General features: G+C 41.3%; 1 protein-coding gene across 6 annotated transcripts in view; it reads right to left on the reverse strand.

Moving 5' to 3' along the window:
• Nucleotides 1-14928, reverse strand: part of LOC307039968 (calcium-dependent secretion activator 1) — a 202621-nt gene that overhangs the window by 147027 nt on the left and 40666 nt on the right. For all 6 annotated transcript variants that reach the window (XR_013808378.1, XM_079682440.1, XM_079682441.1 and 3 more), the window contains exon 2: nucleotides 5837-6169. Coding sequence is in view for 5 of the 6 variants with exons in the window: in XM_079682440.1 (XP_079538566.1) it covers nucleotides 5837-6139 (303 nt within the window). In the remaining variant the exon portion in view is untranslated. The remainder of the gene's footprint in view (nucleotides 1-5836; nucleotides 6170-14928) is intronic.

The following is a 14928-nucleotide window of genomic DNA, read 5'->3' on the forward strand; positions in this document are numbered from 1 at the left end:
AAACCGCCAAGGAGGTTTGCGTGTACGCGTTCCCAACCCTGTCTCTGATACCCCCAACTCTGGCCAGAGTGAGAGAACAACGCCACACACTGATCCTGATAGCTCCGCACTGGCCTGCAATGTACTGGCTGGCGGAGATATATCAGCTGCTGTGCGGGCAACCGTGGCAGCTCCCACTACGCAGGGACATACTGTTTCAGGCGGGGGGGACGATCTTTCACCCACACCCAGAGCGCTTGGCACTATGGGCCTGGCTCGTGAGTTGTACAATCTGAATACAATGGGGCTCCCTCAGAAGGTGATAAACACTATTCAGAGTGCAAGAGCTTCCTCCACCAGGTCTCTCTATGACCGTAAGTGGAGGGTGTTTGAGGAGTGGTGCCTTCAAAAAGGACACATCTCTTTTCAATGTCCTGTCGGGGTGATTTTATCATTTCTACAGAACCTAATTGATAAACACAGAGCTAGCTTTCTCTTCGATCAAAGTGTACATGGCTGCTATTGCTGCATGCCATGTGGGCTTTGAGGGAAAGACGGCTAGCCAACATCCTTTGGTCTGCCTTTTTATGAAAGGGGATCGCAGGCTCCTCCCTGTTTCCAGGTCACTGGTGCCCTTATGGCAGAGGTGCCCAGTACGTCGACCGCGGTCGACCGGCTGACCGCGGGGGCAATGCTGGTAGATCGCGAGTCATTCATAAAAAAAGAAATCCAGCTCCGTTAAAATAGACAAAACAGGTTTTGATCCCTCCTCCCTTGGCCTCCCTGCCACTTAATTCAGGAGTTTACTTGATTGACAGAAAAAGCGACCTCTCGCTTTCCAGTCTGTTAACCCAGAATGCAAAGCGATACAAAATCAGTCAAGTGCCGGGAAAACTCAAATTAAGAGGCAAATAAGAGACAAACAACAAAATGAGTGCGGGACCGAGCAAAAAGCAAAAAATATACCACTTCCACCCAGAATGGGAGGAAGAATATTTGTTTGTGATGTCACATTCAAAGGTTATTTGCCTTATTTGTAAAGCAAGCGTCGCTCTGCCAAAGAAAGGTAACGTGGAGAGGCATTATCGGAGTGTTCACAAGGTATATGACAGCGACTTCCCTCCGAGTAGCGAGTTGAGAAAGAGAAAGGTCATGCATTATTGCTACAAAAACCTTATCTCGAAGTCTTAGTGTCGCCAACTCGTTTCTAACATGCAAAAAGACAAACAAATGCGTCTATGGTCGGTGTATTTTCAATCTTTCCAATCGAGACGAGATCTCTCGCTCTCCCCCGTTTGTGTGCGAGGGGGCGGGGCAGTTTACATACACGCTGCTGCTTGCTACATGCAGCAACACACGGAGGAGATGGCGGAGAGAAGCGCCCCAAGGTGTGGTTAAATGTTACCCGTCTTAAAGTGGACAATGCTCGTTGCCAATAGTGTTTAGCATGTAAGGGCGGTAACACGAGCAATTTGTCTAAACATTTTGCAAAAGTGCACCACATTCAGACGGAGGAATGCACCTGGTTCGACTTAGGGCTGGGCGATATATCGAGTTTACACGATACATCGTGGATTGCACTACATGCGATGTCGTAAATGACCACATCGTGAACATCCAGTATTATGTTGTCAAATCAATTTCCCGCAGCGGCCAAAATGAGCTTTCCTTTCTCCCTCATAGACACAGTCACACACGCAGGCACACACGCACGCCCCGTCTAACTTGCACACAAACATTACACACATGCACAGTGACAGAGAGCAGGGCTCGACATTATAAATGGCCCGCTGGCTCGGAAGCACTATTTAGACACCCCGGGCCAGCAAAACGTACTTTCCACTTGCCCGCTCGGGCCACTAAAAATATTGCTTAAAAAAAATTAAATTGTCCTGTGGTATAGGTATTTTGACAAGCAATGTTGTTAAATTGTTTCGTTTATTAATGCTAAAACATAGCGTTTCGTGAGGCGGTTGTCGTTGTTGGGTGAAAAGAAAACAGCTGTTTACTGCGGAGCCAGCGCGAGCAGGCTCCCGTTTGCCCGTGAGCGCCGGGCAAAAAACTATCTTCAAATAAAAGAAAGTCACCGGAGGAGTTAAAGGACAGTGACAGGTAGCATGAGAAGAAGAGGGAGAGAAAGTTTCAGCCAGCTTGATCGATGGAGTTGGCTTCTAGTGGTGCAGTGACGCATCCTAAAACCCTTTTATAATCTATCGATTAGATTTATGATTCGAAAATTATAAAAGTAGGGTAGACATGTAGATATTATCCGGCTGAACAAAACGTGCATTTATCAAATAGGTTTGTTTTCCACAGACCTTATTTCCAGCTATTTTCCAAAACCCTGTGGAGAAATCCCATTGCTTTTTTGTCGAGGGAACCAGCAGCTTACTTCTTGGTTTTAGGACCTCTCAATATGATGCCAATATAAACAAGGTCTTCTGTCGGCTCTGTACATCAATGCCAACCTATGCTGACAAGTAAGTGAAGAGTAGAAAATATAAAAGGTATTGGCTATAGGGAAATGTCCCAGCAGTTTAGGAGAATGAAGGTTCTAATCTAATCTAATACATAGCCATTACATTTCTAACTCCTGATAATGACAGGAAGACAGAAAGCGCATTATACTAATAATAATAATACTACTCATAATAATAGCAGACATTTTTTAACAATGACCACAATATCATTATTTTAATAAACCACATATGAACAATTGAGGAAAATGAGGAAGAACTGATGATTCAAATGTTGTAGTACAAGTAGTAATGTAGTTAGTGCATAAATTACCATTGCAACAAATGTGTTAATTTTCTTCATTATTAGTCAATTTTTTTAATGCAGACATATGTTGCAGGGACTACTAGAATCATCATACTGGCGTGAAAAAAGTTGATTCGCGGGTGTTATTATTATTTTTTTCAAACACTTTTTTCCGGGTTCGGTTCTGGATAAAAAAAAGATGATGCAGGTCGGGTCGCGGATGTTGCATAATAAATATATTTAAATAATAATCATTTAGGTTAATGTTTAAATCCTCAGACCTCTCCCCCGCGGGACCGTGCATAATCATAACCTCTGCAGCGCATCAATCTGCTTCTGAGCGCGCCACATTCTGAATGGCTGAGGTGAAGCTCTCTAGCGGAGAATACAGCATTTTCCAACACTTCCTCAAGAGCGAAATCCAACGTCTGGGAGGCTTTTGGTGTCCTCCTAGATGGAGAAAATAACCAACATCCCACGCTTTTTGAGAGAAATATGCAACTGCGTGTGTTAATAATTGCACGTTTTCACTGCTCATATATGCGGGTTCGGGTCGGGTTGCGGAACTAATTGGTAATATGTGCGGGTAGCGGGGCGGGTTCGGTATTGCACGTCGCGGGTGCGGGGCGGGAGCGGGTCTTGAAAATCAGACCCGTGCAGGACTCTGCCTCAAGCTAAATCTAAAAGTTAATGGCTAAATAAGAGCGTTTGAGAAATTGTGCAAGGCATAATAGTCCGAATAGTCAATTAATCGTTTCATTAATCGATAGATTAATCGATTATCAAATTAGTCGTTTGTTGCCGCCCTATTGTAGTTATCCCATGTATAAATAAAACGTGTTATTCAGTAACCCTTGCAATTTGGGATTTTATTTTTGGTTGGTATTCCTCGGTGAGCTGCTCATTTCAAAAGTAGCTCACCAGCCAAAAAAGTGTGGGCACCCCTGCCTTATGGGACTTGGCAGTGGTTTTAGATGGGCTCACTCGACCTCCATTTGAACCCCTGGAAGAAGCTGACATGAAACACCTGTCACTGAAGACAGTGCTGTTACTGGCTCTGGCATCTGCCAAGCGAGTCAGTGACATTCATGCGCTCTCTGTACATCCTTCATGCACTCAGTTTGCCCCGGGGCAAACGAGAGTGTTGCTGAAGCCCAACCCTGCCTTTATACCTAAGGTGGTTGGCTCATGTACCCCCATTGACATTGTGGCATTTCCTCCGCCGCTGTGTTCCTCTGAGGAACAGCGGCCGAATTTGCTGTGTCCAGTTTGTGCTTTACGCACCTATATGGACAGGTCAAAATAGTTTTTGTTGCAATGACCAACTCTTTATATCCTGGTCTAACCCTCAGAAGGGTAAGCCCGTTACCAGGCAACGGCTCTCCCACTGGATTGTGGAAGCGATTGCTCTGGCTTATACGAGTCAGGGTTTGCAGGCACCAACGGGCCTGCGTGCTCATTCTACTCGTGGACTGGCTACATCCTGGGCTTTGTTCAAGGGTGTTTCCATCCAAGACATTTGTGCAGCAGCGAGCTGGTCCTCACCGCTCACTTTTGTCCGCTTTTACAGGCTAGATGTCTCTGCTCCAAGTGTGGCCCGCGCAGTGCTGGGCCCCGTGTTGAGACAGGGTTCTACCTGTTAAGTTCTGGTTGTTTTGGTGATTATCGAGATAAGCATGTCTAGCAATACGGGAGTTTCAATATCCCATAGTGAGACCTCGAACGGAGTGTTATGAATAAAAACTATAGGTTACTTACGTAACCCCAGTTCTCAGAGTAACATGAAGTGAGATGTCTCACCAGACGGCCCTTCTTGCTAAGGCGAAGCGAGAAGAGGTGCTTATTTTGAATGACGCTGCGTCGTAGCGCAAGCTACTTATAGGGTGGGTGTATTCCCTGACGTAGACGTCAAGATCACCAGCCAATCAGGATTGGCGTAATGAGATTGATGCTTCTGTTTGCATACGCGTTGAGGCGCATCCCATAGTGAGACATCTCACTTCATGTTACTCTGAGAACTGGGGTTACGTAAGTAACCTATAGCTATGTGCTGTATCAGAAACAATGTGTGGCGTGTTTTGGGAGTAATATGCTGTGTGTTTACATTACCAAGCATGCTAACACTCAGAGCTAGCCATGGAGCTAACGTAGGCTACTGGAGAGAATATGTGTAACGTAATGTCCTTGTGGTAATGTCCCTGCAAGAGAGAAAGGTTTGAGCTCCATACTGTTTCAGAAATAAAGCTTGGTTAGTGGTTAGGAGCATAACATGGCATTTAGTCACCGCAGCGTTTGGCTGAGCTTCTCCCGTTAGCAGGGGAAAGCTGCGTGATGCTACAAAGCAGCAGAATCAGCCTGTTTGCAACAGGGCTGCAAAAGAGGGGTATGAGCAGTAAGAGGCATGGCTAAAATGGGTGATCTGTTTGGTATTTTAAGCAAAAAACTTCACAGACATGTTTTGTATAGGTGTGGCCCTACAATATATTTTTCCAATATAGCATAATAGGCCCACTTAAAATATTCAAAATAAGGTTTTATAGCAATAATTACATTATTACAAATGACACCATGGATAAGACAGATGTTTTGTATTGATTCCAATGTTGTCATCATATCAGAGCTTTGTAGGCGGAATAAAGAATGGGGATGTTATCTTCCTGTGCCAGAGACGTAAGTTGATAGCTCTTAAAACAGCAAATCTCTCATAGACAAACCTTTTCTTCCTCGTCATTACCGCAGTTTCTACAAAAAAACTAAAAATAGCACCAACTGGTTGGACTCATCATCCCCTACTGATTGGTCAGGTCAAAACACAATGTCAGTGTGATTTATGAAATGAAAGAAACGGATGATTCAATCTCCTTATCAAGCTTATTTTGGAGTTATTGAATGACAAAATAAACTCAGTCAAACAGCTCTCTTATTCCGCACTTCAACACTGACACCTGACTCAAAGAACACATTAAAATGTATACAGAGGTACAGTAAGACAATCATTTTTGTTTCGCAAAACAAACCACTAAAAGGTAAAGATGCACAGAAGTGTCTGTCACATATTCACAGATAAACAGTTAGGTATAGTTGGAGCACTGACCTGGCAGGCATTGTAGAGCAGCTGGTGCTCAAACTTCTTGACGCCCAGGATCTGCTGGAACATCTCGTACAGCTGGTCCTTGCTGAGGATGAGCTCGGAGGCGGCGCTGGCTGTCATCCTCTGCTGGTGCTTCCGGGGGTCCTCCTCTCCTCGGTAGATGGTGTCAAACTTGGCGATCCAGGAGCTCAGCACCGTCTCCTTGCTCAGGCCGTCGATCTCAGGCAGGCTGCGCACCCTCTTCTCTATGTGCTTCTTAAAAACCTCCCGTGAGTCGCTGGCCGAGCAGCCGCCGCTCTGCACCATCCGGGACACACGGTCGCTCTTGAGGAACACCTGCAACCAGTTTGTGAAATGTTCTTTATGCATCACAAACTCAGAGTGGTGAAAAGTAACCAAGTAGATTTACTCAAGTACTGTACTTTAGTTCAATGCACAATGACTACTGTAGGAGCCATTTAGGGGTGTTGTTGTTTTGTCAGTTTATTTTATTCATATTTATACTACAATATATTTTTCAACACTTGGTGGCGGGGTTTGGCTGCACCGGGTGTATAAAAGCAGTCACAGGTGACAGGAAATGACGTGGACACAGGAGGAAGAGCATACTGATTCCACCAGCACGGCCAGAACGGCACCAGCCCAGCAGATGCTCATACCACAATCATTGAGACAGTGTAATAAAAACCTTGGTATGTAAATGCAAAATAAATCATCATTCTAGACTGCAGCAAAAGACCGGAAATCCATCTGTTCGTGTCTGAGTCAGGATCACTCTAAAAACCTCCTGTGAAAGTAATGGCAAATATATAGGACATTGGAACATGGAAATTGCCATTACAACTACTTTAACCTGTTACGCCCTGAGCCTGTTTTTCAGGTCTCAGGCTCGAAAATGACATTCCCAGAACAAATGACCATATCTTCCCTTCTAAAAGGGTTAAATGAATAATCTTTTTTCTCAAAGTAATGATAAACCTGTGAGTTGGATGTAGAAGAGTCAGAACAATATAGATGTTTTTTATTTTAAAGAAAATTCAGATTGAACAGTAAACAACTGTAAATTATAGTGTCTGTCCAAAAATTCTTTTTTACTTATAGTGAAAACTACCATTGGATGGTAGATGGTAAGGTAGAATAAAAGCTTTAGGAATCCAAAGTACAACATATAATAAATACCCTGTATCAAGATTGATGCAAAACAAGTGGCATTTGACCTTTTTAGAGAGATTTAGCAAAACAAACTCCACCTCTGAGGTGATTTGGGTGGAAATGGGGGTTTTACCGTTTCTCTGGAACCTATTGGTCGATTTGGGTGATTGACATCTCTTTTTGACCGTTAGAGCCAATAGAATCGAAGGGGAATTTCCGCAGACACACACATGGTATAAAAAAAAAGGTGGGGGCTTTGCGCATGCAGGTTTGCATCAGAGTGAACCTATCTCTCTCTCCTGTGTCCTGGATCCTCTATCCTGAGTTCTGGATTAAGTCGTGGACTTCAGTTCGTGGCTGAACCTGCCTCTGCGGTCCTGCCTGGGTCTCGTCATGCTGCTTCCCTGATGGCGCCCACAGGATTGTTGGCATCCCCGTGGATTCATGTTCTTATTATAGACACATGCATTTCCAAACATTTGATCTACATACGCTGTAAAATGTATTATCTTTTCGATTTACACACGGCATCTATTGCACGTCTGGGAGAGGGATCCCTCCTCTGTTGCTCTCCCTGAGGTTTCTCCCATTTTTTCCCTTTAAACTGGGGGTTTTTTCTGGAAGTTTTTCCTTGTACGATGTGAGGGTCTAAGGTCAGAGGTTGTCGTTTTTTCTCATACTGATATTCTGCACAAATTGTGCTGTTGTATTTACTGTATAGTGTCCTTACTGTACAACCCAGTCTCATGGCATTTCGTGTTATAGTCACGACATTTAATCTATTGATTCATGTTCACCAACACGATTTTCCCCTTTTTTTCGTGTCACACAGAACGATTTTAAAAGCAATGTATTTCTATTGGTAGTATGTTTTGTGCCTTCAGCACGTCTTTTTGTCCGTTCGGCTCTTAGAAGACCGGAAGCTGCGGGGTTCACAAAAACATGTTTTTACTCAATATCAAGCTACGATTATTGTTTTTATTTTAAATCGTATAATGTCTCACTTTTTTTGTCGTCTGTGAGGAAAAGAAATGGGGCTCAGAGCCTCAGAATACTGAAATCTGTGTTTTTTTTAATCTTTTTTTCCTTCTAATTTGTTATTCTTTTCTAAATAACAAACTGTTATTTACTCACCAATAACACACAATTATCCTTGTTTTTATTTATTTGTTTGATTCCATAATCTGGGGCTTTTTTGGCGTCCGTCAGGAACTGAATTTCAAAATAAAAATAACCGGAAACAGACGTAGGCATTTCGAACGATTACCCAAGATCCTCAGCTATGGTGTAAGCTCGCTGATTGGATGTTTTAGCCGCAATGCATATTGGGATTTAGTGTTTATATGATATGAAATCGGAAAAACATTAAAAAAAAAAAAAAATTCCGAGTGTTCTTGCTTTTCTCTTTAAAAGTCATCACATAACGGCATTGTAATACACGGTTCAGCTGCATTACATATTGAAGATCTGCCGTAGTTCTCTATTTATAGAGCCCTGGTGAGAAGACCTTTGGAAAAACTGGAAGAAATGCCGCCGAAACTGAATACTTGACGTGGATCATAAATATATCAACAATTAAACAACATCTTCAATTTCTCTTCACACAATACGTCTCCTCGCAGTATCAACATTAATTCGGCTGACTTTTACATTTGATCTAATTCATAGATAGGCTATATTTACACCATAACGGTGCACAGCTGATATAAAAGGACTTGTAGTTTTTAACGATATTACTGATTTTCTTTGAATATAAGAATGTAAATACTGAGTCTTAAATAATAGATCAATATGCTGTAAAATTATGTGAAAGCATGAATAAAACTACACATCTTCAGATGTTGTACATACATAAGTGTCCTACAAATAATACAAAGTTATTATGGCTGTGTGTACCTTGTGTGCAGTGGTTAAAGCACGTTATTGAATTATTGTTTTTATGTGTTATATTTGATGAAAGAAATATTAAGAGTACATACTTTCATAGGGGGAAATTAGAAGGTCAATGATAGAAATATAGAATATAAAAAATGAAAAAGATACTATAAATGATCTCTACAATAAAACAGCTTAGTGCAGGATGTACAAAGATATGAATAGGAGGAGGTGCAAAACAGAAAAACGAATGAACCTTTATTTAAAAACATTAAATAATACTTTAGATTAAGGTCTTCTTTTAAATAAGAAAAAAGCTTTGGGGGTATCTACAGATAAATATTAAGCCTAACCAGGGTAGGAATTTCACGAGGGCCACGAGGGCCATGGGGGGCCTCCCACTTTGGCCTTGTGCCCTTAAAAATGATATCTGCCATAAGGCCACAGTGGCCTTGATGCCCTCTCTGATTAAGTTTTGTGGTTTAGCAGTCTGCCTCTTTTCTGACACGGCTTCAACACCAGCATATTTTGAAGGAGGAAAAAAAAATCAGCGGTGCGCTTGATTTGAGCCTGGAATGCACCGCTCGGACGGTCTATGATGACAGTTGACATCAGTCTAGGACTTATCTCCGCCCACCCCCTCACGCGTCCGTGTGCGTAGGACGGTCTAAGACCTAGCTAGCTGATTCTCCGCTCAAGAAAAGGCTGAGGTGAGGTAAGGTTTTGTGATGATCCTGTTTGCCGTTAAGTTTTTCATTTGTCCAGCTTTAAGTGTAATTTTATGGATAACATTACTATTTCTTGCTCGTATGGTAATGCATAATTATAATATTTTGAAGTGTTTTTGTTACTACTTGGATAAGTTATCAGGGTTCGTACGGGTGCTTGAAATCCTTGAAAATGCTTGAATTTTTACGAGGTTTTTCATGACTTGAAAAGTGCTTGAATTTTGGGAATGGTGCTTGGATTTGAGATAAAGTGCTTGAAATTGTAAATGCTTTACTTTTACAATAAATTGCTGTCTGACTGAATAGTTCGCTTTTTAGATTAAAAGAAAATAAAGAAGTCGGAGCGCGCTTAGTTGCTTCGCTTCTACATAAAACAGCTCCGCTCCGGCCTTCCCGCGCTATGCGCGCGACCTGCAAGTGTTTTATTTGTGTGACCTGGGCATTCTAATGAGAGAATGACAGTATGCCAGGAGGTTGCTGTTTTAACGAGCGTTGGCTATCCGAAAAGAAATACAAGCTGTGGCTAACACGAGGATCAACCCAACGATTCGCCTTCTGCACAGTTTGCCACAAAGAATTTCAATTATTCGCGATGGGAGAGTCTGCGCTGACGAGCAATATGAAAGGTAAGCCGTAGTAGAGCATTTTGGATTAGGCTAACGTTGCATGTTACGTTTGTTTAAGCTAGTAACGTTAGCGAACTCGATGTGGGATAATTGCTTATGCAGGTGACAATAATAAAAAGGAGCGTACCTATGTCAGTATGTGCGACAGTCGCCATCCTGTGGTTTTCAGAGGATGAAGCACATAAAAGCAATGTATTTCTACTGGTAGTATTTTTCGTGCCTAAACTTTCTCCATCGAAATCAGTCACATTGACCCGAAGACACATTTTGAGTTATACACTGTTGGAAAGAGGATATTCCTAGCTTTCTAAAGGAGGAAACATATTTTCGTTTGTATTAATGGTCTGGGGGAAGCTCGCGAGTGTGTGTTTGTGTGTTTGTGTATTTTTGCGTTTGTGTGTATTGTGTTAGTTTCCCGGGTAAAACACTCACGAGAAACACCGGCTGTTGTTATGCCTGCTTTGACGTAAAGTTACTCCATTCTCCGCTTGTAATTATGCCGTTACAAGCTTCAAAGTTGTATTTATCATCTGAATTTGCCGAAACAAGTTTACTATTCTGAAAGCCAAGACTTTGTTTATTTGAAATCAGATGAAAACAAACTGTAACGGACCCTGCCGTGTTATCTATGATTACTATACGCAAGGGGTCGGCAACCCCTGGCACGCGTGCCAGCATTGGCATAACCAGTGGCACACTAGGAATAAGTGGAATAAGTGTGCAAAATATTTAAATTAATTTTCGGATCCTGAACGCGAGACCGCCGCCAGAGCTCGTCTCCCCGTTACCTGCAGAAGGAAGCCATGCACGCAACGCAGCCCCGCTCTCTTTAACTCCAGGTGACTTTCTGCCGCTTTCCTCCGTGGTGCAGTGCTGATCGTTTCACCATGGAGGAAAGCACTTCAGTTTTTGCGTGGCTGTGTATTTAGTTGAAAGCCCAGTGGCGATATGCTCATCTCTCATCGAAATAATATGCTACAAAGGGGCGGACTGGCCATCTGTGTGTTGAACTTTCCTGTCGGCTCCCAGACCGTAGTCGAGGAGGGCAGAAGCAACAAGCTTCAGGTTCAATAACCCACTTTAGCTTAAATGACTGGAGAGAGGCGAGCTCTTCTTGGGAGGACGTTATATATATATTCAAATTTCTTTATTAGGATAAACCCCTTGAGGTGAATCACCTCGTTTTCAAGGGGGTCCCAAGAAAACAAATAACAAACAAGTACAACATATAAACAACATTCACACACATACATCGGAAGAAATAACCAAGAAATTACAAACATTCAGCCTAAGCATACAGCACATGGTAATACATTATAGGCGGTTACATTGAATGCATATCATTGGGTAGAGTAAAGTAGAGTAGCTGTACTATATATACAAAATCATAACAATAAAGACTTAGAAATAAAGACTTAGAAATGGGCAATAGGTGGGTCATCTCATGAGGAGATGGTGAAATAAGATGGAGCCTAAACAACCCTTAAACAATAAATAAAGTACTTCAGGTCATACAAAAACATTCAACCTTGAGGTGAGACGACAATGCACGCTTGAACAAAGTCAGAGTAGGGAGAGATCTGATGGTAGCAGGTAAGTTATTCCAATCAGCAGGAGCTTTAAATTTGAAGGCTCTTTTGCCAATGTCCTTTTTAACTAGAGGAACGGTGAAGAAGAGCTGAGAGGTATGTCTAACTTGGTGGGTTGATGTAAAACGAAAGAGATACTGTTTCAAATATGGGGGATAATTAAAGTTGAAACTTTTATAAATGAACTCAAGCCAGTGCAAATGTCTTCTCAAATCAGGAGAAGGGAGATTGAGGTTTAGGTACAGTGCACAGTGGTGTGTATGGAAATCACAACCGAGAATAAATCTACACATTCTATTGTAAGCAATGTTTAGCGGGGCTAGAACAGATTTCGGAGCATTGAGATAAACAACGTCACAATAGTCTAATAAGGGAAATAGCAGTTGGGTAGCAAGTTTTTTCCTAACTTTTAAGGTAAAACAGTGCCGAGAGCGGTAAAGAGTACCGAGACCAAAGTTTACTTTATGCAGTATATGATCAATATGAGGTTTGAATGAAAGGTTAGAGTCAAGCCATACCCCTAAATATTTAAAACTGTCAACTCTATGCAGAATTGTACCATCATTGCAAGAAATATCACATGAGCCAGTCAAAGATTTGAGTTTGTGTCGGGTACCAAAGATCATAGAGAAGGATTTAGTTTTGTTCAAAAGTAACTTGTTCTGGAATAGCCAGTCTTGCAGGAGGGTGAAACCTGACTGGAGTGAAACTTGAATTTGAGAGAGATTTGGTTTTGATGTGTAAATAACGGTATCATCTGCATATAGATGAACATTACAGTTTTGAAAAATGGAGGGCAAATTGTTTATATAAATGGTGAAAAGTAGTGGTCCAAGTGTAGAGCCCTGAGGTACTCCACTATGCTGTATAAGGAGATCAGAACTTTTCCCATTCAAAATAACACACTGTTTTCGATTATGTAAATATGAGCTAAACCAAAGTAATGCACTTCTAGAAAGTCCAATAGCATATAATTTATCAAGTAGTAAATAGCGATCAACAACATCAAAAGCTTTGGTAAGATCAATAAAGATGGCACCAGTTAACTCCCCTCTATCAGCTGCAGAGAACACATCATTTGTGAATTTAAGTAGGGCAGTAGCTGTAGAATGATTTGATCTAAAACCAGATTGAAGGGGTGTGAGAATGTTGTTAATACTAAGGTATAGTGAAAGTTGGTTAAAGATGATTTTTTCAAATATTTTGGCAACAGAGCATAGGATGGAGATAGGCCTGTAATTATTGCAATCAAGCTGATCACCACTTTTATGAAGAGGAATAATACGTGCATATTTCCAGATAAGTGGTAGTTCGCTGGAGACAAGTGACAGGTTGAATAAATCAGTAAGAGGGTACATAATAATATTGGCGGCTAGCTTGAGAAAACGATTTTCAACCCCATCAAGTCCAGCACCACTGCTTACCTTTAATTCACAAATTACTTTCTGCACTTCAGTTGGTCGTATTTTCCGAAAGGAAAAAGAACTGGTACAAGGTGGCATATTACCAGGAGAACTGGTAGTCGGTTGACTGTCAGGGAGAAGCGAGGAGCAGACAGACGAGAAATGATTGTTGAAGACCTGGGAAATAGATAGTGGATCATGTAGAATATTGCCATCAAGCTTAATTTGATTAATTTGATTAATTGAATGTTTTTCAGAGATGTTAGTAATTGTTTTAATTTTTCTCCAGAATTCTTTGGGATTTTTAAAGTCACCAGTCAGGCATTCTCTGTAGTAAATAGCTTTGGCATTAGAAGTTTTAGTTTTGCTTAGATTTCTCAGTTTTCTATATATTTCCCAGTCAGCATTGCCTCTTGTCAGATGGTATGTTGTCCATGCTTTGTCCCTTTTCCTAAAGAGGTCAATAAGTTCAGGACTGATCCAGGGGAGATGTCTACCCTTTACCTTAATAGTTTTCCATGGTGCATGTTTATCTACTACTTTTGTGAACTCGGAGAGAAAAAAATCCCATGCATCTTGAACATAAGGTATTAACTGAAATCTGTCCCAGTTAATAGCAAGTAAATCATTCAAAAATAAGTCAAGATTCAGTTTTTTATATTGTCTGATACTAATCAACTTAGGGGGCACTTTCGGAATTTTAATTTTCCACACACAGTAAACAACACAATGGTCACTAAAACAGTCTGACATGATACCAGACTTGGAAAATCTGTCAGGATGAGAAGCCAGTATCCAGTCAAGAAGAGTTTGAGACCGGGGTGTAATACGAGTAGGCTCTTTAATAAGTTGAGTTAGGTTTAGATTATTTAGTAGATTTTTTTCTTTAGAGCATGATTTATCAAGCCAATTTTTGTTAAAGTCACCAAGTATTATTAGTTCGCCTTTCTGAGAAATAGAATTGATGGAATTGATGGTGGAGATTATATTATTAAAGGAATCAGCAGGGGATGATGGTGGTCTATATACACTTCCAATGATCAGTCGCTTGTTTTCATGCAGTGTGATTTTAACAAAAATACATTCAAAAAGATAAGCTTCAACAGGGGGAGTAATCAATTCAGAAGCGAGCTCTGCTAACACAAAAATGGCCACACCTCCACCCAATGAGACTGTCAGATCTGTATAAATTGTAATTTGTCAAATTAATTTCATTATTTGATATATGACTACCTAGCCAGGTCTCCGAAAGTGTGATAATGTGTGGCTTATGCATAATGACCCATACACGAAGCTGGTTAATTTTTGACACCAAACTCCTGATATTAAGATGAATAATTTTTAATCCTTTTGCCTCATTCATAAGGTTTCAGTAACATAGGAAATAGCAGTGTTTTGTGAGTACAGCATTTGTAGGCTAAGGTCAAACTAGATGCAAGGCTGAAGTCTATTTTCGAATGAATGAATAGGCAGAAATCAAAATCCCGATCATACAAGCACACACAGCCGCAACAAAAACAACAACAACAACAAAAACAAACAAACATTCCCCACAAGAGGCCCATCAGGCCCAGGGGCTGATCCCCAGGCAGTCCCATGAGTGAACAAACTAGCCAGAGATAAAGTTTACAAAAGAAATACAATAAAAACAGATAAAGTAAATAAACAAACAAACTTAGGAGAAACTCGAAACTCGAGTCTGCATTCAGTTAAATAAATGTG

This window comes from Notothenia rossii (assembly GCF_949606895.1).
Source record: "Notothenia rossii genome assembly, chromosome: 5".
NCBI lineage: Eukaryota > Metazoa > Chordata > Actinopteri > Perciformes > Nototheniidae > Notothenia > Notothenia rossii.